Genomic DNA, 23,381 nt, shown 5'->3' on the forward strand with positions numbered 1-23,381 from the left:
GCTAGAGAGGCTATAAGATGCCTGTGCCGGTGCTGGGTCATTGATTAGCTGGACTTTCGAGACGGTAAGAAACACCACCCCAGGATCAACATTTTAGATCTCCTAGTCTACCTCGGCAATGATAGTGCACTTCTTGCCAACTGTGCGGCAGCGGGGACAAAATTAGGACGGCCTTGCGTAAGTGAAGCAAGAAGAGCTTGTCTCCAAGGCAGAAAACGTTGTATGTAGACCAATCCTGGGTATTTGTCAATGAATATACAGAATATAAGGTGTGGTCCAGGTTATCTTTCGCCAAGAGCATCTATGACAGGGATGGGTAAAACCAGAAGGAAGAACAAACAAACCAGGATGCCATTAGAGGGTCACGGAACCTCCCAACAGAAAAATTAATAAAAGGACCAGAGGTCAAGGAAGAACCACCCGGATGCATCCGAACTAGATTTAGATGTGCGCCTTGGCGCACGATCCCGTGAAATTTGAATTGAACCACAACATGTTTAGCTGCGGTGAACATTATCGCGGATAATATTATATAGCAGGCTAAGAGAACAGCCACGTACTCCTACCAAAATTCTTAGATTTTGGGATGCGGCTTGTCTACCGTCTTTTGTATTGGTAAACGGATGATAAAACAATATGTTATCAATGATATGTACCCTCCATTATAGATATGTCTTGCAATACAAACTGATGAATTAGTAAACAAAATACTTATACATAGAAATATTTACATACCCGTGAGGCAATGTCTGAAAAACAATGGCAAAGTTGCGTGTAGACTAATGGATTAGCTTGGCGGCCTTTGTCGGGAGGTGGCGTTTTGGCTCATTGGTGCATATACGTCTATTATATAAAATAATTAATACAAAAATTAAAATGTCAAAAAATTCTAAAATAAAATTTATGATACATATCCTGACATTCTATGTTCGTACATAAATTTTCGTGGGAAAACAATATTTTATGTGGCACGTCCAAAAAAGACAAAAATATGTCCTGACGTAGTCGCTTTAGAGCATCAAAATTTATCTTTTTTACACGAGACACAAAAAAATATCATTTTTTCTCAAAAACTTATGTGCAAACATAGAATGTCTAGATATACATGTAACACCTTCTTTTCTAGACGACTTTAAACTGTATTTTCACATAACACCCCGTGAGCCGAAATGGATTCCCCCTTTGTCGGGGCTTTTCAGAGCTGCCAGCCACGGAAGCTGGTGTGGCCCACATGTAGGTAGCTAATTCAAGCAACACCTTCTTTTCTAGACGACTCTTGGTAAAGATGAACAAAAAAGGAATTGGGGTAATTGAGGAAAGGAAAATGGCTCGTGCGGTAGACGCGAGAGGGGGGAGAAAGGTGATAGTGGTGGAGGTCAGCTACGGGGTCAACGGGAAGCATCCTCTCTACTTGATCGTTCATGGAAGCTTGTTCCACCGCAGTGCCAAATTCCGATTCTCTTCAGCTACCACACGGTCCATGCAGGGCTGGGAGCTCTGCATGCTAGAGCCCAGTTGCGCGTTGAAGTGTCAGCACGAGCGTGCACCAAGAATAGGGAAGCAGGGAACTACGGCCCCTTAAGGATGAGCAAGAGCGATAATTCATTCATTGGATCATTTGCAAAGATTTGATGAAAATTTCCATGCCAAAGAAACCAAAGTGAAAACGTCGGGTTCTCCCTCTGTCTCAACCAGCTACAACACTTCAAAATTTGCAGTCAGTTTGCTCATTCGGGTCGAATTATTCATTGCTATCATAACTATGCAAAAGAACCCTCTGTATATTCAGAATTTCTAAGCTAATTTGGGTATCCAACAATCGTGAGAGACAATTTCATTCAGCTGAGCTGTACCGTAGGCATGTCATCACATATAGCTTTAGTAGCAATGGAAAGCAGCATAAAAACAGGAAGGAGAAAAGCTAACTTTTTATACTTATTATGTCCATCCTAAACAAGCAGGACAATACACCGCACAGATTAGACATTCAGAGCCAAATTAGACAACTCACACTAACTGAAGACAGCAATAGAGGTAGATTAACGACAATACAGCCACCAAAAACCTAAACATAAGATATGAGACAATTATTAGAAAAGGGCATCAATCGGCTAGATTCGAAGTATACACATTATTAATGGATGCCCGCACTGGTGATGCGAATATTGATGAAAGAAACACAAGAATTTGTGAAATCTGATCGCTCCAGACCTCCATTCCAGGCTATATAGATTGAACTTCTTCAACTTGTACCACTCAGAATTGACGCGTGTACCATATAGACCTATTGCTGACCACAATATGCAGGTATTTGCACTGAAAACAATCGGTGATCAAACCCCACTTAAACCAGCCTTCAGTCCAGCCTATTGTTGTTATTTGTCCACTACTCATTTGATAAAGAAGACTTGATATTGATTCCCTTGGCTACCTAAAAAATTAGGGCAATGGCCACTGAACATTATTTCAGCTAAGTATAACAACGTAAGAAACATATTGTAACTATTGCATGTCTTTGTTTTAATCTGTTTTTAGGTGGATACATGATCAAACTTCAAACCAATGATCTTTGCATATTATTTCCCACAGCCATATAAAAGAAAAGAAACACAGGAAGCAATACTAAAGAAGAATCATAACCTAAGCTACTACATAAACACTACAGAACAGTATACATGTTTCCAAATTGGATTCATATAACTGGGCAATCATCCAATAAGATTGGAAATTAGCTTTTCTGATCAAGTAATACCTTAGGCTACCAACTAAACAGATGAACTACACTACAAACTAAATGACTTCTCAGATTAGTTTCTTGTATCAAAAGATTGGGGCAAGCAAGAGATAACTGGCCTCCTTTGCACATTTGTGCTGAAGGAAATTAACCTCTTCGGTTTTTTTTACCTGTTCAATGCGATTTACCCAACTGCTTTTGTTCTCTGAGAATCTGTACCTGTCATTTGAATTGGTAATGCAGAAAATTAACATCTGCAGAAAAAGGTATCATTCTGAAGATTTTGTGGCTAATCTTATATACTATTAATATGTTCACTATTAATTTGAGATATAGACATTTTCTCAAATCTACATAAATTATTAGTTTAGTCTTAATCACATAAACTCTTGAATCAATAGGAAGGCCACCATTGTGAAGCACCACCAAATGACAAGCCAAGTTTAATACATAAGAAAATAAGAATGTCGGTTACAGCTTCCATGTGAGCCATGAATAAAAAGTAAACAGGGCGTAAGGGTACAAATGCATGATAACACCTCAAATGGTGCATGCTACGAAGAAAATCCAGGAACTCGTAAAAAACTACAATATTATTCAGAAAATGGAGTACAAAATAAAAACCTCATTTTGAAGAAAAAAGAAGGTATAGATGTACGGCTTGTAAACAAAATGATTACTTTCTTTCTCTCGATTCTTTGATTTTTTGTTGGAAGTAGTAGAACAACTGCATTAGCAGCAAAAAAATAAATATTTGAGCTTGCATAGTTTCTTTAGGGAAGAGGCATACTGCTTTACTGAAGGTGGTCATAGCAGCTTCCTTTTTCAAATTTAGACTATGTACTGCTTTCCTAACTGACTCTCGTATCCATCAACGGATGCAATTGCTTCATTAACAACCTCGACGTCCTAAACAGGGTAAGAACACCACTTACACAGCATAGGCCATCAACTTTGCTAAATTAATGCGTATCTGGAATAGAACTTAAATTATGAAGAGTATGTTAAATAAAAGGCACCATAAAATGTATCACCTTTGCAACAACTGGTTGCATATGTCAGCATGAGCAGCATCGAAAACTACTTGAGGAATGCAGAGACCTTGGAATGCCACCAAAGCTTTTGTTTCATCCTTGCTCGATTGTCCATCAGCTACAAACTGTTGAAGCTTCTGTCTGTAGATGTCTAAAGTATGAAGTGGCATTAATACTCACAATAGCTAATAAAGACCTATGTTGTAAATATGTGCAATAAAAAGTAAGTGTCTACTTCTTTCCTCTGGCTAGCAGCCCTCTACCCACTGCTCTAATATCCACTCCTAACATAGCAAAAGTAATAGTCATAACAACAGAATATGGTACATGCCAAAAGAAAGGATACATCAAGAATGCCTAATAATTTAAGTATTATTGTCTAATCATAAACATAGGAGCATATATTAGGGAAAGTGGAATTAGGCCATCTAATAAATTTTTAAAGGAAACGGCCTGGAGTGGGATCCGCTAATCTTTTTAAAGGCAATAGCCTGAACTAATTTTTTAAGTATAGTGACCTGAACTAACTGCTCACCGCAGATGTACACCTGAACAAACCAAAACCACATGAATAGTTCGTTTACCAAAATTGGCAACATTTCTGGCAAGAGAAATTTTCAAAGATCACAAAGCAAGTACAAATTATTAACATAAACAACTTATTATATATTCTAGTAATTGATCATCACCAGGAACAAAATTATGAGATATCAAAAAGTGCCTACAGGAATCATATATACAGTTGTTGTTCTGAATAAAATGAACCAATAGCAAGCAGGGAATAATATAGATCTTTTAGATGCAAAATATAGAGGAACCAGTGAATGATGATATAAAATTATACGGCAAAGGAATATGCAGAGAAGCAAAAATGGCAGAAGTAAAGAGAAAAGTAGAAGGGCTAATATTGTTATAACATATTTCGCATAAAGTAGGTGAAACAACGGGGAAAAGCTAATGAAGAAAAAAAAACTCACTTGCCACCTAGATGCAGGCACATATGCCGAAAGTTTTCATTCCTGATTGGAGGACATCTGTTAGGAGCACGGAACAAAAATAAGACAATTGAAGTTCACAAAAATTGCCTTCTAGTGAGATCATACTGATTACTAAGAAAATTCGCAACGAAAATGAAATAAAACCTATATGACAATGCCTCTGAACCATACTGATTACTAAGAAATTTGCACAAGCGTACCAAATTTTTCCGAAACTATTAATATATTATAACAACACATGGCTGCAGCCTGAAAGTGCTCAGCATCAGCAAACATACATGCTTCGAGTGAAATCTGTGAGTAGGGAACATAAATGGAAAAGGTTAATTAGTACATACCATGTGAATGCTACAAAATAGGGTTAAATACAAAATAAACATTGTTAGATATATGAGGCCATCAAGGTAAAGCCCGAGGAAGAATTCTCTACCAGCATCTGTGCAATTAGTACACCAAGAAATTGAGAAAAAAGTCAAGGAAAATAAATCAGATTGGGAGCCTGACCATTATTGTAGTTTGAGTGTCACAACAAAACGGGAAAATGGAGAATGAAACCAAAACTTATTCCAGATCATGGCCCAAGAAACAACATCAAAATCATACATAATTTCTTAAGACAAACCTACCATATTTCATTCTACAGTCTAATACACCAGCTGATAAAAATAATAGTATGTTCAAACCGATCACCAGAATGTGAAATAACTGAAGTTGACAATAGTAAATTAGGATAATGATACAAAAAAATCAACGCAGACCCATCTTTTACCTCTCAAACATGGAGGAGAATCTTCCGTTATTTTGGACGGCATGAGCATTTTTTTTATTCTTTGCATCCGCAACAACCACATCACACAACTTAACATGTTATCATTGGATAATCTGAGCTGAAGAATCACTGTCATCAATATTTAAAAATCCCTAGAGTAGCAAAAGGATGCATCCATAAATTAGGAGCATCACGCCAATTGTGTTGTCGTGCATCCGCATCGATTTCATATCCTAATTTATGGATGCATCACGCCAATATGTGTCCTAGTGCGGAGGTGGAGAATGGTAACCTGCACTCTGCAGACCAAATGGAGAAGCTCAGCCAGGGGCATGGAAACCTGTCGTGGAAGTCTCTGCTTTTAGGAGCAGCCACAACAGCCACACCAGCATTGTTGCTCCGGCAGCTCACTCCGCAAGAATGTTAATGGTTCTCCTTCCGAAACCACTGTAGGGAGAAGGGGGTCATGAATTAACACATGCACATAATATGCTAATATTGTTAGCCTTTAAAAACATGTATATAAAGTGCAGTCATGAACCATGGTGCATATGTCTGAAACGAACAGATAAGGAAAAAAGGCATGAGACAAAATATGAACAGAAAGAATAATGGCAATGAGCACATGGATTGCAAGCAAGCTACTTAATTAGAACTTGATGGGAGAAAAAGAGAACACAAAAATGAGCTTGAGAGTTCAGATACATGAGATAGATCAAATAGCAGTATTCGAAATGCGTCAAAAGAAAGGACATACCTCTGAAACATCGTGCTATCATAAAGAAAATCTAAGGTCTTCCCACAAACTAATCGGACAAAAGAAAAAGAGAACAGAAAGATAATACTGACAATTTAATCAAATATCAAAGAATCTAAAAGTCCACAGATCGGACATTCAGCCATTGGATTCGTCGGCATAATCAAGTTCCTTTGAACTTTTCATTTGTTAGCCTGCTTCTTCCCTGCAACAGCAGATGCAAGAAAATCTTTCATTAACCATCCAAGTACTGAAAACACTAAATGGTGAACAATTACAAAACCAGTAACCATATAAGATACTATGCATGGTTAGCCATCTCCATGCTGAGAAAGAGCCTTATTAAATGTAGGAAAAGAAGTAATAAAGGTATTTTTTACATGCTGAGTTCTTCTATTGTCTAAATGTGTGGATTTTCTGTGCAGCTTGTTCAACCGGAACAGAACTGTACCCAGCTAGAAGGAGAGGAGACGAGCCCTTTGTATCCTCCACGCAGCATGACCAAGCATGGGTACAATGTTATTATGGAGGCTTCGTTTTCATCTGACCAAGCACACACACACATGGTTTATTGGATCTACCGATGCAACCGTACGCGGCCGACCTCAAAGAACCGTACAGAGGAGGATGGAATAGAGGGCACTCACCGACAACAGAGGCGAGGAGGGACCGAACAGAAGCAGCCGCCTCGACCACAGGCGGCACTCCCAGCGAGCCGATGACCTGCAAAGGAAGAAAAAAAGGTGAAAGAAAACCACGTCAGACCTAAGATGCGAAGGTAAAAACGTAGGGAAGAACAAAAAGAAGTCCCCAGGGCGAAGAAGAACAGAGACGGGGGCAAAAAGAAACCACGGACGGGACAGAAAAGAGCAATCGCAAGAAGGAAAGAGAACCAAATCTTGGGGAAAAGAAATCGCAAGAAGAGGCCAAATCATGCAGCAGGAAATCAACCGAGGGCCAACCGATTCGCCCGGACGGAGATCAGGCAAACCGCTCGCTGTAGGAGGGGAAGGGGAAAAGGGACGGAGGTCACCTCAACCAAGCTCATGGCAGAGCGCCGCCATGGAGTAACGCCTGCGGCCGCCGACGACGATGAGGAAGCGATTGAGACGGGCGCGGGGGTCGACGGCGCAGCGACCGAGCGGACGAGGCGATGAGGAGAGGACAACGTGGGCGAAGGTAGAGCGACGAGGGAAAAGTGAGGCGGATGGGCACAGGGGGTCGACGCCGTCGCACTAAAAGGGGCTCTTCTCCTAGGCCGAGCTCCTCCGTGGGCGAATGTTGTGGCGACAGCGGCGGAGCGCACTCACCGACCGAAACGACGCAGAGGAAATGACAAACCTACCCCTAGATATTTCGACGGCCCGACAGAACGGCCGACGGAAACAAATCCTACCCGCAGCGACTGACACACGGGCCCAAACGATTATGGAGCCCACAGGCAGAGTGTGGTGGGTAAACCACGCCCGTTCCATGGCTCTATCTCCCGGGAGAAACAGGCACACGCGGGCACAACCAACCGGAAACCTCGGCCTGAGCCACAACATGGTGGACCGGATCCCGTTTCACCCGCACCGACCGACGGGTGGGTCCGCGCGAAGGTGGAGCCCAAAAACAGCCTGATGCGGGTAGAATACTGCGTTGCATGGGGTTTACCTAGCTGTCAGAAACGCCAACCAGTGAACCAGAAAAGAGTGGATCAGATTATGCCAGCTGTGAGATCGAACGGTGGAGAAGCTAATAACGCTGTGAGGAGGCCATGGGGTGCAGCAATTATACCTTTAGATATTACCTGCAGAAAACAACAGCAGGCAACCCATTAGTGCAGGAAGGCAGACAACTAACAAACTAAACTAATTTAGACATATTCTTTGCAAAAGAAACAACCGCTTGACTGAAAACTGACATTCTTATGATGAGAATTTCCTTAAACGTATTAGTAATAGGAAGAACCATGTAATTCATGTGAAATACATCATTTGAAACATTAGCAATACTTTACCGTTTCAGAGATGATGGTTGTAACTGTATACTACTGCAATCATGCTGGACATGTCAAGATCAAAAGGAAGAAATAATTAATATGTAGTAGGTTGATCTTGTATTTAGTCTGAGTAGGTGCATAATATGTTCTACAAATTTTGACCTACAGGAGATAGGGAAGATCCAACTGGAGATGACTACAAAATAGACTACACAACTCCAAGAGCATTACCTAGGTGAAGTTCTGATAAAATCCTGGTGAGCTGGCACCTCAAATTTGAAGGGCAAGATGAAGAAAAGGTTCAGTTTTAATAGCCTTGTCTAATTTTCCATTCTCCTAAGATACTAATGCAATTTCTTACTTCACAATAATAATGGATAATCTGAAGTTTGTTGGATTATCACTTATTTTTATAATCTTTGCAGATAACATCTCAGCAAGGTGGCCCTTTGCCTATCTACAAATAACATCACAGGTTTGTGTGTTTCAACGTTTGATTACTATTTTCTTGGTTTACATATCCCACCAGAAGCACCAAGAACTCCTGTCATTACTGGGTTGATATACTATGTTTGTGTTCTCCAAATTAGATAAAGCCAAAAGAGAGGGAAAAAGACATCGATGCCTTCATAGAAGGCACACTCTGAAGCATCTGCAGAATGATAATCAAGAGCAACATGAAGATAATCGGTAAAACCCCACTACCACGAAAACAAATGCAAAAAGGCTATGCTAATCACTGACATAGACGTGGAAATCTATTTTGTAGAGCAAAGCAGCCATGATCAGTGTGCAACACAGAAGTACAATTTCAGTAGGTAGAAGAGGCCAAACTATATTTTTTTTTAAAGCAATCATGCTTTGGCATCTTGATAGACCATTTTTACTGATTCTTATACGATTTAGACAGTCAAAAACCCTGATACCATTCCCATTACATGTAAAAGGGAAACCTACAGGTTACAGCTGATTACCATCTGACAAAACCACATGTTATCTATATTGTAACTGAATGCATGTAAAAGATCCTTACACGTACCAAACAAACAACGCTAGAGCTATGTACAACTATCTAGGATCGTAAAGGCAGAATACAACTACAGAAAACTGCAATCTGCCTTAACTATCACTGCGCCACCTATGTAGGTGACTGGTTTAGTATTTATTCCTAGGCGCCACTAATCTAAGAATTTCAAATTTGCAGAGGCAGGAGAAACCACAGGCAAGACAGAAGAGGAAATTACCGCCAACAGCGGCATCACGAACCTCTTCGACAGGGCTGTTACCTAAGGGCATCTCCAACCGGGAGACCCAAACCCAAAAACGGACTCCGAATGGGTCCGGATGGGTCAAAACTGCACCCAGCGGGGCAACCCATTCTAAAAGCGGACGCTCCCGGCGTCCGATTTGACCCAAAACTGACACAAATTTGGGAGCGCTTTGGGTCGAGGCGGACACGAGCGGGCGTCCATTCTGTCCGGCCGGACACGCATTCTGGCCCATTTGACAGAGAGACAAAGGCAACCAAATGGACCCCGCAACATTCTCTCTCCTCTGTCCCCCTTTCTTCCATGGAAACCTTCGAGATATTCGCCGGAGTTTGGCTCGTCTCGTGGACTGCCGCCGTCACCTACGCATGGAGGCACCCGTCGCCGCAGCCTCTCTTTTTTTCACACATGCCGGAAGTCGCCGGAGGCGAAACGAGCTCCGGGCCGCCGGACTCGACACCGACGAGGAAGACGACGGCGGAGGCCTGGACGGAGCGGAAGAAGGCGAGGAGATCGGCGACCGCGGCTCAGTGCTTGGGGACGAACGCGTGTGCACCCTGCCAGCCGCCACGCGCGTGTGAAGAGGCGTCCCGCGCCGCCCGCGCCGCTGCAGAGCCGGCCGCGCCCCGCCAAGACGCGAGCCGCCCCGCGCGCCCAGGCCAACCGCCGCGACCACCGCCCGCGCAGCTGCAGAGCCGCCGCGCCGCGCCAAGACGCGAGCCGCCCCGCGCGCCATCTCGCGCCGCCCGCGCGCCGTCCCGTGCGCCATCTCGCGCCGTCCCGTGCGCCCGGGCAGCTCCTCAACCACCGCCGCCAAGCGGCTCCCGCGGCCCGGCTGCACGCCTCGCTCCCGCGCCTCGCCTCCCGGGCCTCGTGCGCCACCGGCGGCGCACGCCCTCGCCACGACGCCGGTCGCGCGCCGGCCTCCTTCCATGGCCCGCGCTTGCGGCGGCGAACGAGGGCGCGCCGCCCCTCGCCACGACGCCGGCCGCGCGCCCCTCGCCACGACGCCGGCCGCCGCGAGGGCCGGCCGCGCAAGCATGGGGCGCCGTGAGCCTCGCCGCCGCGAGCCACGCCGCCGCGGGCGCCGGATGCGCCAGCACCTGCACCGGCCGAGCCTCGCCGCGGCGCGCGCACGGGCCGCGCGAGCACGGGCCGCCGCGAGTCACGGCCGCGCGAGCACGGGCCGCCGCGAGCCTCGCCGTCCCGGCCGAGCTCGCCGTGCGGCGCGTGCGCGGGGCGCTCGTCCCGGCGAGCTTGCCGTGCCGCGCGTCCTCGACTCGCCACGCCGTCGGCCGCGAGCACAGACACCGCGCCGCGAGGGCGTCGGCCGCGCGAGTGCCGCGAGCACGGGCGCCGCGAGCGAGGGCGTCGGCGTCGTCCCCGGCGTCGTCCCTGGCGTCGCGCAGCGTGGGCGTTGTCCAGGCGCAGCGTGGGCGTCGTCCCCGACTGACCGACGGAGCTGTGCGACCGAGCTGTGCGGTGCTCTAGTAGTAGTACTACTTGGGAAGAAGGAGGAAAAATACTGTAGTAATTTGGGTCGCAGAAGCGTTGGGGATTAAAAGTGGAGGAGGACGTGTGTGCGCGTCCGCGCGGTATCCGCGTGTCCGCCGCACGACCCAAACGGATGAAAAACACTGTCCGTTTGGGTCTGTGCGTTGGAGATGCCCTAAGCTTATCTCCCGCCTCCGAGCCTCTGCATCAGACCATACAGGGAAGACTGTGGCCTGAAGAAACCCGACTTGAAGAAGCGATAACAGACGGAACCAAGGAGGCAACAGAACGGCAATGGTAGATCCACCCCGTCCGAGAGCAGGGGTCGAAGGACAAGTACTCCGTCCGCGCACCAACGACGAAGCGCATAGAGCCAGCAGCCATCAAAGAAACAACAGAGCCAGCAGCCGGCAAAGGAACACCCACAGCCGTCGAAGACCAGTCACGGCCAACACCTACAGCAGGAGCAGAATATTGCAAACCACGACCCTGGAGTGGAGGGGAAGAAATCAACGTGGAAAGTGGGCATCCACGCCGACGACCAGATCTCCGGCGGCCATCTCCAGAAGATGGAAAGCCAGCTGCAAGCACAACAGAAACAGCAGGCGGTGGATGATCAGAGGCAGCAGCAGCTCTGCAGAGAAACCGCGGGCACGCCTATGGGAATGAGGTGAGCTGGAAGACAGCTCCTCATGGCCAGGACGACGATGCGGAACAGGAGAATGAGGAAAGGGCATAGATGGTTGAGGCAAGGACGCGGATGGTAGAAGCAACAGCAAAGATGCCAGCCGACCAAGAGCAGAAGCTGACCCGTGGAGGTCATGGCGACGATGCACAACGAAGGCGGCGGGGACGCAGAAACCGTCCGGCCTCGCCTATGGCAGCCGCGGCATCCCTGGTCATATGGAAGCCTACAAAAAAGAGATCAAATCAAGCATGAGCAGAACAAAACAAATGAATCAGAACCTGGCAAAGGCAGAAGAAAAAAAATCCGAATCACCAAGAAGAAGAAGAATGCCATGAAGCAAAACACCCAGAGAACCCCGGACTCTCCGAGACGGAGTGGCAACACCGAGAGAGCCAGGAAAAAGGGAAATCAAAAACAGTAAGAGAAAATCTGGACGTGAAAAGCGGCGGCAGCCGGCAGGACAGGAGGCCATCAAGAAAATAACAGCAAGCCAACACGTACTCTACCTTAAAAGGTATACGTGTCAAGGAAGGAAGACCCACTATCACCAGAAACCGGAATCACCGGAGATCAGAGGTGCGCAAAAGGGAAACATAAAAAGGAAAAGAAGGCATCCAGTTTGGAAAGACCGGATCAACCGGCTGCCTCCCGGTAACTATGCTTTGTAGAAAGGAAAAAAAAAAGGAAGGAAAGAAACTAACATGGCGCATTTACAGGAGTCGATCAAGCGTCTACGGAACAAAACAGGTACGTGGAGGTGCCCGATTGGATAAAATCGTGAGGGAACAGTGCCCAAATCATTCTCCTTCCGGCAAAAGGGTTTAGACTTGATATAGGTTACTAGGAAGGTTCCGGCGCGGCGGCACGCCACGCCGCACCCGTAGTGTGCCCGTGAGATGGGAAAAAAATTCAGAGGTTGTGACATTATTAGAAGACAACCTAGAGAAGGCATTTTATAACTGTCCATGAGCTCAGGTAGCGGTAAACATCAGGACAGCTCTGCATGTCCTATTATGCTGTAAAGCCTAGAGTGCAATTGCACCAGGGAGACTACTATTGATTAGAGACAGGGTTCATTTCAAACACTACAATCCTCTCACGACTTTCTAAAAAACACTGTTGCTACCAAGCAAAATAACATTGGTTTTGAATGAACAGTATCAATAAACCCAAAACTTTGAATGAACACTAATGCAGTCTTTAATCATTTCCAGCAATACTTCTTAGGCTTTCCTCTAAATAACTGATGGATGATCATGGTCATATCAAACTACAACTTTCAGGCCTGATGTTGACTGTTTCCACACTGAAAAACTGACACTCGTCAAAATTCCCTAAAGCTGATGGCGCAAATATGCGATTCAGAACAGTGTACGTGTACGTAGTAAATGGTGATGACAACGAACAAACCATCTATCTATGAGTAGAAAAATGGGGCAGCACATATATACTCAATATGGTAGCGCTTCTGGAAACACGTGCAGTCAGGTTGTTCAGGAAATCATTTGTTTATTAATTAGTTATTGGAAAACAATATAGAACAATATAAGAATAAGGAGGAAATATAAGTAACAAAACAGTGAAGTTGTCCTAGTACAAACTCAAAATTTGCCTCATATGTATCTTGAACCTAAGTTGGGGTGGTTGCAAGGAGTAACTGACGGAATTCATAGCACCTGAAGCCGTGTGTATCCAGTGGCATTCACTCAAGATGATCAGAGCAACTACCATTCTTAGGGTGTCTTCTCTTTAAGCTAACCACTGCTCCTACCTGAAGCCTTTCTTCAGCTGCAACTTATGTGTAGACCTGCAAAAACTGAAGCTCATGTCCAATCATTGTGCATTTGATGTTATGTTTAAACAACAGCCTTTACCAATTATCAATGATCAACACTTATTGTATCATATTAGAACTATTTGGTCTAGCTAGCTGTACCACATGATATCTGAAGAAAATAAAAATAAGAAATGGAAAAACAAACAGAGCAGGACAAACCTTCATGGGGACAGAGCAGACCACACCGCCCTGCACAAAGAAGGAAATCCCGGTAAATAAAATGTAACATGCCTATATTCAATAGCCATCTAAATAGGACCAACAATGCTATAGCCTCTCATGTACTCTCAAGTGCAGCCTACAGCTCATTAATAACATGACATTGTGATGAAATTTCAGAAAGTAGCAAATAACTCATCAATTACCTGATCTGTTTGTCTCCCAGGATAAAACGGAGTTGTAGCCAATCCAGTGCCCTAATCCTTTCGAACTTGAGTCCATAAAATAGTGCTATTTTACAACCTGAGGAAGTCAAAGCACATTCTATGTGGGCCGCATGGGTGATGGAGTGACCAATGCAAGGAAACCATTACTACACCAATGAAGAGAAAATTACTCTATGTGCACATTAATCTGACAGAGGCCAAAAAATATAATTCTTAAGCTAACATTCCAATATACCCTATGAAAATTGTGTCACTCTCTAGATATTTGATTGAATAGATTACTAATTCATTTTTCCAACATATTAGTTCTTTTTTGCATGAGGATAGAATAAGTAAATTGCTTTTCTTGTAACCAAATGAAACCAACATTCCCTGATTTCTTTTTCAAACAACAGATGCCATGAGTGAGCTGACCATAAGAAGAATTTTATCCCATCTAGAGTACGCAATAGTCTGAGTGGATAATATGTGTTGTATTGCTGTACTTAAACTAACGTTTTCTCTGAACCTGATTTTTTTGGGGTCCAAGATAGCATGCTTCTACACATACATAAAGTTGTTGCATATTTATCCTCATAGTACTACTTTATAGGCTCCATTGTGCTGTACTAATTGACACCATATAATGTGGGGACAATATGACATATATGTACAAATGCATGCTGGAAGGAACCATGACATACAGGGTAGGGACGTTTTAGCATCCAAAACGATTTTGCGCACACAACACATTAAGTATTTTGAGCAGCCCAACTTCTATCTCAACTCATAGAATAGACCCATGTTTACTATGACCACCGTGGAGTCTAAGTTATTTCCTGTAGTCACTTGTTTTTGTTGATCAAGATGAGTAATCTGAGTTCTAAAATTTGGAACATCATATAGTAAGAATTGGAAGAATAATAGAACACGCACCAATGAAGGTACTTTTTGCTCAGATGGCTCGTCCGCTAGACCCTTGAAGCTACAGGCTTCATCTTGCTATTTTAGATAGTATAAGAATAACACTGAACTTTGATGAAACTGAGTCCCCAAATACCAAAATTGTTCAGGATTCCAATGCAAACAAGATACGAAATCTGACACATTTGAACTTTCTTTGACCCAAAAGGAAAGATATATTTTATCACTTCCTGATTGCTGAACCTAGTCTCTTATCTAGAGATCGAAAGAGGCAATTAAGATATATTGGTCTGTACCTACCAGTACTGAGGCGTGCTGTCCTGAAAAACTGGATGTACCATGTTGCTGTTGAGCATGCAAGGGTAGAGTTTCCGCCCGCAAAAGTATTAAGTTGTACATCTTGCAAATGTAGATAGCAGAAGTAACAACAGACTTTGAAGGAAAAGCTCCGATGCCATACAGTCCACTCCAGATGAATCTGGCAATTATATATAAAATATGGCTAGGTCTTGTTTATGCATAATTCTCTAAGAATTACCTGCAGAGGTGAAAAAATAGCAAGAAAACATCTTCTTGAATTGAGATTCAGCAAATAGCAGATCCAAATTATTGAGCTTCAGCAATAGGAGATCACCAACGGGCATTGCAAGATCACAAAGATCAAGAGTGTTATGCTTATATATTTAACCATTAAGACTTGGTACGAATTCAGAAATTCGGGTGTAAAAAAGGATATTGCATAGGGATTTTGGTGATTTAACCTCTTAACCAAAACAGCTCACTGCTATGAATTCAGGTGAACCCATACCCATGTCTGAATCAAAAGTGCATATATAGGGATGACCAATTCATTTCATTGCAAGGATTTATACTGCTATGAATTTTGCTGAACTCGTACTATAGTTGGTGTCGCCTGTAGCTCTTGTCGTGTGGATTAGCTGATCTCACTGAAGCAACTGGATGTCATCTCGATTTTCGACCACCACACTAAAACACCAGAGGTATGGGGTATGAACTTGCCAGGGCCATTACTATCCATAGCAGAAACCTCATTCAAGTAAATAAAGCAACTTTTCTCGATTACCAACACAGCGAGAAAGGAAGAAAATAGAAGGGAAGATCAGAGGTACCTAAGTTTACCTCCTTTGTTGAAGGCATCTCTGATCTGAAAGAAAAGAAGAGCGAGCAGCTCGATTTTCGCTGGTGGAAGCCACGGCGTCCATCCCGCCAGTGGCCGCTTCAATCGCCGTAATTGGACGCCGCAGTCTCCACCCCCTCCGCCCTTCTCCCGTTGTGGTACGGCACAACCTTCATCGAGTCTGCCAGAAAATCCCAGGAGAGGATGGGGAGAATCAGCAGCCGCGCCCACGTCTCGTCCGCGGTGATCCTAACCCTGTACACCCCGCCCCGGACCGCGTCAAGGACCTCCTCCGGCCGGAGCATGGAGATGAAGCTGCTGACGGAGGCGCGCGGTGGGAGGGGACGGCGCAGTGGGAGGCGGCAAGGAGGGCGCCGGATTCGCGTGGGGCTGCTGCAAGGCAGGGAAGAGGAGCTCCTCGTTTCTCGTTTGTTCGGTCCTAACCACCGCTTTGACCATGCCAAGGAAATGGCAGGACGTAGCGGAAAACCGGAATTTACATGTACAGATAGAGGAAAGAATTAAAACTGACATGCAAGATTACCGGAAAGCGTCCGGTCACCACTAATTTTGTTTATTTAGAAAAAAGGAGCAAAATCATCGTCAACCATCTATAGGAACTACCGATCGTCTACAGTAAAAAGAACACCCGTGGCAACGATTGATTGGACAAAAAACTCACGGAAACAATGTAGTAAAACAAATTCAAAATAACGTGGTTTTAGCAGATGGCTTCAGCTTTTATATAGGTAATAATAATAATAATGTGCCATATTACAATGTGAACCTATTCTAGTTGCTGGTGTTGTTCAGCACAGTGCGACGCCTCGCCATGACAGGGACGGACTTGTGCAGTGATTGGAGCATCTCTAGCAGATTTCACATATCACCCAAAAAAGTGGTTAGACTAAACACCGCAAATTCGACAAATCCACAACTTTTTTTCAAGCGTCGGCATTCGCGGTCTCCTTGCCCGAACAAAACACGATTCGAGGGGCCTTTGCGGGTCAATCATCATCCTTGTGAGGCAGTGGCGCAAAGGGAAAATGCCGTCCTCTCCCTTACCGTGCACACGCGCCGCCGCAGCAGATCCGCCGTCCCCGGCCGGATCCCCCCCCCTCGCCGTGGCTAGCTTGCGTCGCCATGGCCGCTCCAAACTCACCGGACCTGCCAAGCACTGATTCAGGCAACGGCTCGTTCAAGCGCAAGCGGAAGGGCACGCACATCATCGTTGCCGTGGCCGCTCCCCCACCAGCTTCCAAGGTGGTGACCAAGGCGAAAAGCGCTAGCGAAGAAGTCGCAGCTGAAGAAAGCGACGGCGAAGAAGGTGTGCGCCAAGAAGAGGCAATGAAGAAGGCTTCTTTGTCGGCGCTGACTGCGGCCGTGGTGGCCGCTCCAGCCGCCGACGGCTCCTACGACCGCGATTCGCCATGGTATGGTTACCCCATTCCCTAGAGCCGACGGCGGTGATCACGAAGGTTATGTTTGAATTTAGTTGTTAAAACATTAAAAATTTGGCACATATTTGATATTTCGACGGATATGTTTGAGATTGAGGGAGTACATTGTATATTGTGATTTTCATGCCGCATTTTTAGAAGTTTGCTGTTTGGGACAAAAAAAACGAGAATGGTAATTGAGACGATGCATGTTTGCTCATGCCATTTCACTACCTGATGTAGTTGAAGATCTTCACGTTCTGGAAATTTGATGCTTCCTTTTGCCCAGCATCGTCTCAATTGAAAATGGAACTATGAAAGTAGTGAATTTCTTATTGAATTCTTCTCTCAAAGTTCCTCGATAGATGGTTAGATGTTGTCGTTTGAATATTTGATTGATATCGTGAGTTCAATTCCCTAGTCTGCACATATTATTTTATTTGTTTCTTCGTCCACTGACAAGTGGAACCTGGTGAGGCACTATGTGCTACAGAGAAAAATATGTAGGAACATTTGTGAAAAAAGAAAATCGCCACGTGTGTGCTTCTTTGATGTTTGGACAAGTTTTGCACACAAAATATAAGTTGTGGGACTGTTATACCCCATTTTACAAGAAGTGGGATCAATTTGCAAAACAGATAAGTAGACTAAAAGTGTTTATACCTTGCAAGAAACTTGGCAAGATTTACAAGAAAAAGACATACAGAAACAACATGATCATCTACCTATGACGCGTTCACATTTTGCGCATACTCGAACTTGGTACAACAGATCAAATTCGGGAGAATGGAATAATTCTACTGTTTGGCAGTGTTCATAAGGAACGTTACCGCTTGGCTTTTCACCATTCAATGTGCCTCCAAATCCAAGTCAAAATTCACATAATTGAAAGTATGAAAACTAAAACACCATGAGAGGACAATACTGGAGTGAACTCATATCTTAAAAAGATCCACAAAGCATAATTGTGCAGTAGCAATTGTCTCCAAACAGCATACTCCATAGCAACACGGCAAAGATAGGACAAAACATTGTTCTCAATCTACTACAAGAGGATGCTATGAAAGCATTAGACTAAAAGAAGGAAAGGCTCCAACATTCACCTATCCTGAGAACTGACTGGTCGAAGGACACCTGCAAAGTGCAAAAATTTATGTTACATCAGGATCAAGTTAGAACAACGTTTCATTGCGAAAGGAAAAGAAATATGATAATGCACACAACAATCACCTAGTTGTGGATCAACTCCTGAGCACCCAGCACCGGTCCCTCCCCAAGAGCAAGAAGTCGCATGCCATACAGTCTAGCATCAAACACACAAAATTAGAATCCTGCATGCAGGATAACATTCTGAGCAATCTGTCGGTAGGATGAATGAAACACACTTACAACTGATTCTCCTCCTCGGACAGCACATACACAATGGATGCATGCGTTCCCGGCACGCAGCCGTGGCCCGTGGTTCCGGACCTCATCGCCATTTTTGCTTTCATCTGTGAGCGGCGTCCATTGAGATTCCCCTTCTTTCCACTGTGAGCCTTCTTCTGAGGAAGGATGTAAGACGGCACTGTCAAAACAACAACAGACAAATATTAAGTTAGTTAGAGGTGAACCACAACAACAGACATTATAGTATGTTGCATCAGTACAAATCCAACAAACAATGCAGTAGGGATAACATAACAAGAAAACGTTATGTTCACGAGATAGTCCATGTACAAGAGATACTTACAGTAATTGATGTCAAGCCCATGACATTGACTAAATTCAAGAAATGTTAAGAGAACTTCTAGTCGACAGAGACATATATTTCCCAACAACATAACGAAATTATCAACTCTTCAAATAAGTGGTACTAGATGCTGCCATAGTCATCAAAAGAAAACACCTCTCTGGATCCTCGAATTGAAAGAGAGATTGAGAGGGATCAAGAATCCTAATTCTTGCTATTTGGAATGGATCCAATTCTATTGAATCTGACTCATAGTGATCATTTCTCTACCTCTAGATATATGTCTCTGTCGAAAAACCAAACAACATAACGAGGTGTTTATTCCGCTTTTTATGGGTCCAAAGATTAGTTTTTGTATTTTGGACTCATAGTGACTCATAGGGATAAACAAATCATTTCACTATGGTCAAACTAAATTCAAGAAATGTTAAGAGAACTTCTAGTCGACAGAGACATATATTTCCCAACAACATAACGAAATTATCAACTCTTCAAATAAGTGGTACTAGATGCTGCCATCCATTTACAATCCAACTTACCTTCAGGAGACAGAAGGTCCTTTCCATCAAAAGACCAGGACACCAGAGCAGCGCGGCTGCGCTTCGGATCTGCATCAGGCATCTGCGAGCCACGGGCACCCTTGACCTTGCGTCCTGTCATCCTTCCCTGCGAGTTGAAAAAAAATATCTGAGAAGACCAACCGTGAATTACAAGATAAAATGGTGAATCACGACTGATTAAGTCGGTAGGCAACGAAATTTGTCGGGATGAAATTTCACGGTCAAACAATAAGCACAGACCAGCTGGGAAATCCGAATCTACAAGGGAAATTCCTAGATCTAACGGAAAAGGGATAAAGAAGATCCAGCATGATCAAGATGATATGCATGACATGGCATAGATGGTGCAATGCAACTTATCCAATTAAGCGGAGTCGGAACACCGGACAAATAAATTAGGTTTGGAGTTGCATTTCTACCGACAAATTTAAGTGTTGGTTAGCATGGCATAACATGGCAGGGGTGCGCTACTTCAATATTAAACGGAGCGTGGAAACCTTAGGGGGAATTCCGAAATACTCCGCATATATGTGATATGAACATACACAAACTATCACGTCATGACATGCAGCAAGATGCAAGCAGGTATATGGATGGCATATTCAGATTCATCATATTTTTCTGATCAATTTTCATATATTACAGTTCCAATTTTGAGTTACCAATTAAAAGTTATTAGCAGATTAGTTCAGCTGGAATCAAACCGGGAATGCGGAAAACCCATGACTCCCTGGTGAGAAACAGAAACTATGTTCAAATCCGGATCGGATCTGATCTCAGAGAGAGATCACAACCAACCTAACCACAAAATAAACGAAGATACAGGACTACAGCGAGCGATTGAATCGAGAACTTTACCCACGAGAGTACACACCTAACCAAACGTTGAAATCAAAGGGCAAACACAGATCCAACCAGATAAATCCTGGGATCACGAGATCCACAGACGCGAGCAGATACAAGGTCTACAGCCAGCGATTGAATCGAGAAACGAACAGATCCAGCAGGTGGTAGAAACGTGGGTACAGGAAAAAGACTACGTAGAACTAGGGATCCAGATCTAACCAGGAAAACGAAGGAAAAGACGCACGCTGCAAGTTTGGGGCTACCGAGAAATAGATCTGTACGACAGGTGCAAAGGGAAGAGGGTTGGGGACGAAGTGCTCACCTGGGGGTGCGTGGGGTAGCAGGAGCTCGGGGAGGCTGCTGAGGGACGGTCCGGCGGCGGCGGTAGCAAGAGGGAGGCGGCGGCGGTAGAAGAGGGAGGCGAGGAAAGGACGGGAGGCGGGCGCTCTGCCCGCTTATATAGGGGGCGCAACCCTAGCTCTCCCGTCCCGACGCAGCAGCTGGGCCTCTCTTTGCGCATTGGCTCATCTCCGGGTGGGCCGCAGAGCGAGCGACGGGGCCGGCGTTGGGCGGAGGTGGAGGCCCAATGTGTTCGTTATCCGCTCGATGGATTTGTGGAACGACCCAGGGAAACATCTGAATTGCAGAATTGCCCTCGGCAGGACCTTGGTGAGTGCTGCAACAAGATTACCGGAGATTCAGATAAAAAAAACTGAGGAGCAAAGAGCTTCAGTTGGGGATCGAGTTCCCCCTTCCTCCTGAGAGGCTCAACTGTACCTGACAAAGCACCAAGCCTCTTACCCTGATGCCATCTGGGGGCGCGTTCACAGCTTCTCCCAAAGGATGCAAGCCAGTCCCCGGTCTTCGGTGGCTGGTCTACACGCTTTGGAAGATGATGCAACGATTGCAGATCTTGTGAGCTTGGTGCTATGCTCTGCCACATGGGAGGAGAACTCAGGTTCAGAAGTGTCTGACAGCGTATCCTGCTTGAATTTCTCCAAGGACGAAGCCCCTTGCCTCCTTGATGCAATCTTGGGGTGTGTTTACAACCTCTTCCAAAGAATACAAATCAGTCACCGATCTGGTTTGTACACTTTGGAAGATGCTGAAACGCCTCTGGATCGACAGCTCCCATAGCTGTGTTGCCTGCCTGCCTGGTTGATGAAAGTCTTTGCAGACAAATCCTATGGAGGAGTTCTACCCTGTTGGTTTGGAAACACTTTTGAGAAGACTAAATCTTGTGTGTTTGGTGCTATGCTCTGGTTCATGGGAGGAGAAGACCTCTGGGTGCTGGCTCAGGATCAAAGTATGCTATGAATCTTGGGAGGAGGAGCACCATGGCTGTGTGTTTGCTGAGGCTGGAACTTGTGTATTGTTCATGGCTCAAAGGAGAGGGAGGAAGAACCATGCCTCCGGTTCTTGTGAGGACCATGTTTCATGGTGGAGCTAGCTAACCTAAAGGAGGGAGGAGGAAGAAGACTTTTGAACGGGGCAGAGAAGAGGGGTAGGCGCAAGGAAGGGGCGACCCCATTATATGGACGGACGAGAGGAAACTAAGGCAGAGGAACCAACCAACTGTCTCTCCGATCCATACGCCTCTTACCTATTTTCAGCCGTCGAATTTGGCACCGTCCCTGGTTAGCTACCGGACGTTGAGATTTTGACTCGATCGAAAGGACCAAACCCATGCATATCTTCTCAATACTAATGTCATATCTTTGGACAGCTAATTCACCATATCTTGGCATATATTTGCAGCTGTGAATTAAAAACCCTTTTAAGGCTTTCCAAAGAAACATACAGACCGCGCTCATTACTACTTGCTAAATAATGCGACCGTTTCCTCCCAGATTTCTTTTGCCATATCTTGGCGTGATCGCTAACATATTTGCAGCTGTGAATTAAACCCGTTTTAAGGCTTTCCAATCCAAAGAAACATACAGACCGCGCTCATTACTACTTGCTAAATAATGCCACCGTTTCCTCCCAGATTTCTTCATCAGCTAATATATGGCAGGTGAATTAAACTTTTTTTAATGCTTTCCAAAATGAATTATACTCCACAAGGCGACGGTTTGGTCTCAAATTCTGCAGGTAATCTGTACCGTGCACGACACTCCTTTGTCGGCCGCCCACTTTGATTTGATCGACACGCCCCGTTCAACCTTTGATCGACACGCAAAAACAAAGTTCTTGGCCGACTACTTTCATACCACGCAACACATTTACAACCATCGACAGCTATGCTATGGATTCAGACAGGGTAAACTTGAAACGGAGGCTAGGCTACAAGTCGTCTTTTATTTGCAAACACTCACAATTCGTATTTTAAAGTGTTAAAAATCCCAAACAAAGTTCTAGAGATAGACGATGGTGTATACTACAATTGTGTGAAATCTAAGGACAAACTACTTCATATTCTAAGCTACACAAAAATGACAAATTCTGACAAAATTTATAGTGGATAGTGCACATTCGAAGACTATAAAATTTGTCAAATTTTGTCAATTTTCTGTAGCCTAGAATACAAATCAGTTCGCTGCCTCTAGAATTTTGTTTCGGATTTTTTAAAAACTTTCAATACGAACAATGCATGAGGCTTTGCATGCTTTACATCATGTACATCACATGCATATAACAACTTAGTCAATCAAATATCATATTGGGTAAAATTTCACGCATATTTATCCCAAGTGATACTACTCTACCAAGTACATGAAATTTTTACAAGGAATTACACGCACATATTTTAGACAATTTCAAGTGAGTTGAGTTTTGTGATTGTTATTTAAAAACCAGTGCTATGTAAGATGT

The 23,381-nt window shown here is 44.5% G+C and overlaps 1 protein-coding gene and 1 long non-coding RNA gene across 4 annotated transcripts; both read right to left on the reverse strand.

Annotated features, from left to right (window-relative positions):
* Nucleotides 1-13,278: 13,278 nt before the first annotated feature.
* Nucleotides 13,279-16,325, reverse strand: LOC124693496. Of its 2 annotated transcripts, none has more exons than XR_007000036.1 (4): nucleotides 14,865-16,325; nucleotides 13,929-14,025; nucleotides 13,723-13,752; nucleotides 13,279-13,533 (listed from the first exon to the last, which is right to left on the reverse strand). It is a non-coding gene; the product is annotated as an uncharacterized LOC124693496 (long non-coding RNA). The 2 variants fall into 2 exon arrangements; XR_007000037.1 differs by having other exon boundaries at nucleotides 13,279-13,542.
* Nucleotides 16,326-18,345: 2,020 nt separating this feature from the next.
* LOC124688875 lies at nucleotides 18,346-22,046 on the reverse strand. Of its 2 annotated transcripts, none has more exons than XM_047222491.1 (6): nucleotides 21,369-22,046; nucleotides 20,890-21,243; nucleotides 19,701-19,827; nucleotides 18,819-18,996; nucleotides 18,660-18,732; nucleotides 18,346-18,563 (listed from the first exon to the last, which is right to left on the reverse strand). In XM_047222491.1, exons 2-5 carry the CDS (start codon nucleotides 21,085-21,087, stop codon nucleotides 18,660-18,662), a joined length of 576 nt encoding a protein of 191 aa, XP_047078447.1. In that variant the 5' UTR covers nucleotides 21,088-21,243; nucleotides 21,369-22,046; the 3' UTR covers nucleotides 18,346-18,563. The 2 variants fall into 2 exon arrangements, with proteins under 2 accessions (XP_047078447.1, XP_047078448.1); XM_047222492.1 differs by having other exon boundaries at nucleotides 21,345-22,046.
* Nucleotides 22,047-23,381: the final 1,335 nt, after the last annotated feature.

The sequence above is a fragment of the Lolium rigidum genome, chromosome 2 (genome assembly GCF_022539505.1).
Source record: "Lolium rigidum isolate FL_2022 chromosome 2, APGP_CSIRO_Lrig_0.1, whole genome shotgun sequence".
Lineage (NCBI taxonomy): Eukaryota > Viridiplantae > Streptophyta > Magnoliopsida > Poales > Poaceae > Lolium > Lolium rigidum.

Bases quoted from the DNA above. Each gene is read 5' to 3' on its own strand.
- LOC124688875 (XM_047222491.1), bottom strand. From the start codon at position 21,087: ATGCGCAAAGAGAGGCCCAGCTGCTGCGTCGGGACGGGAGAGCTAGGG. The intron at 19,828-20,889 runs GTGAGCACTTCG...TTCAACTCGCAG, and splicing joins GCTACCCCACGCACCCCCAG to GGAAGGATGACAGGACGCAA. The intron at 18,733-18,818 runs GTAAGTGTGTTT...GTTTGATGCTAG, and splicing joins TCCGAGGAGGAGAATCAGTT to ACTGTATGGCATGCGACTTC.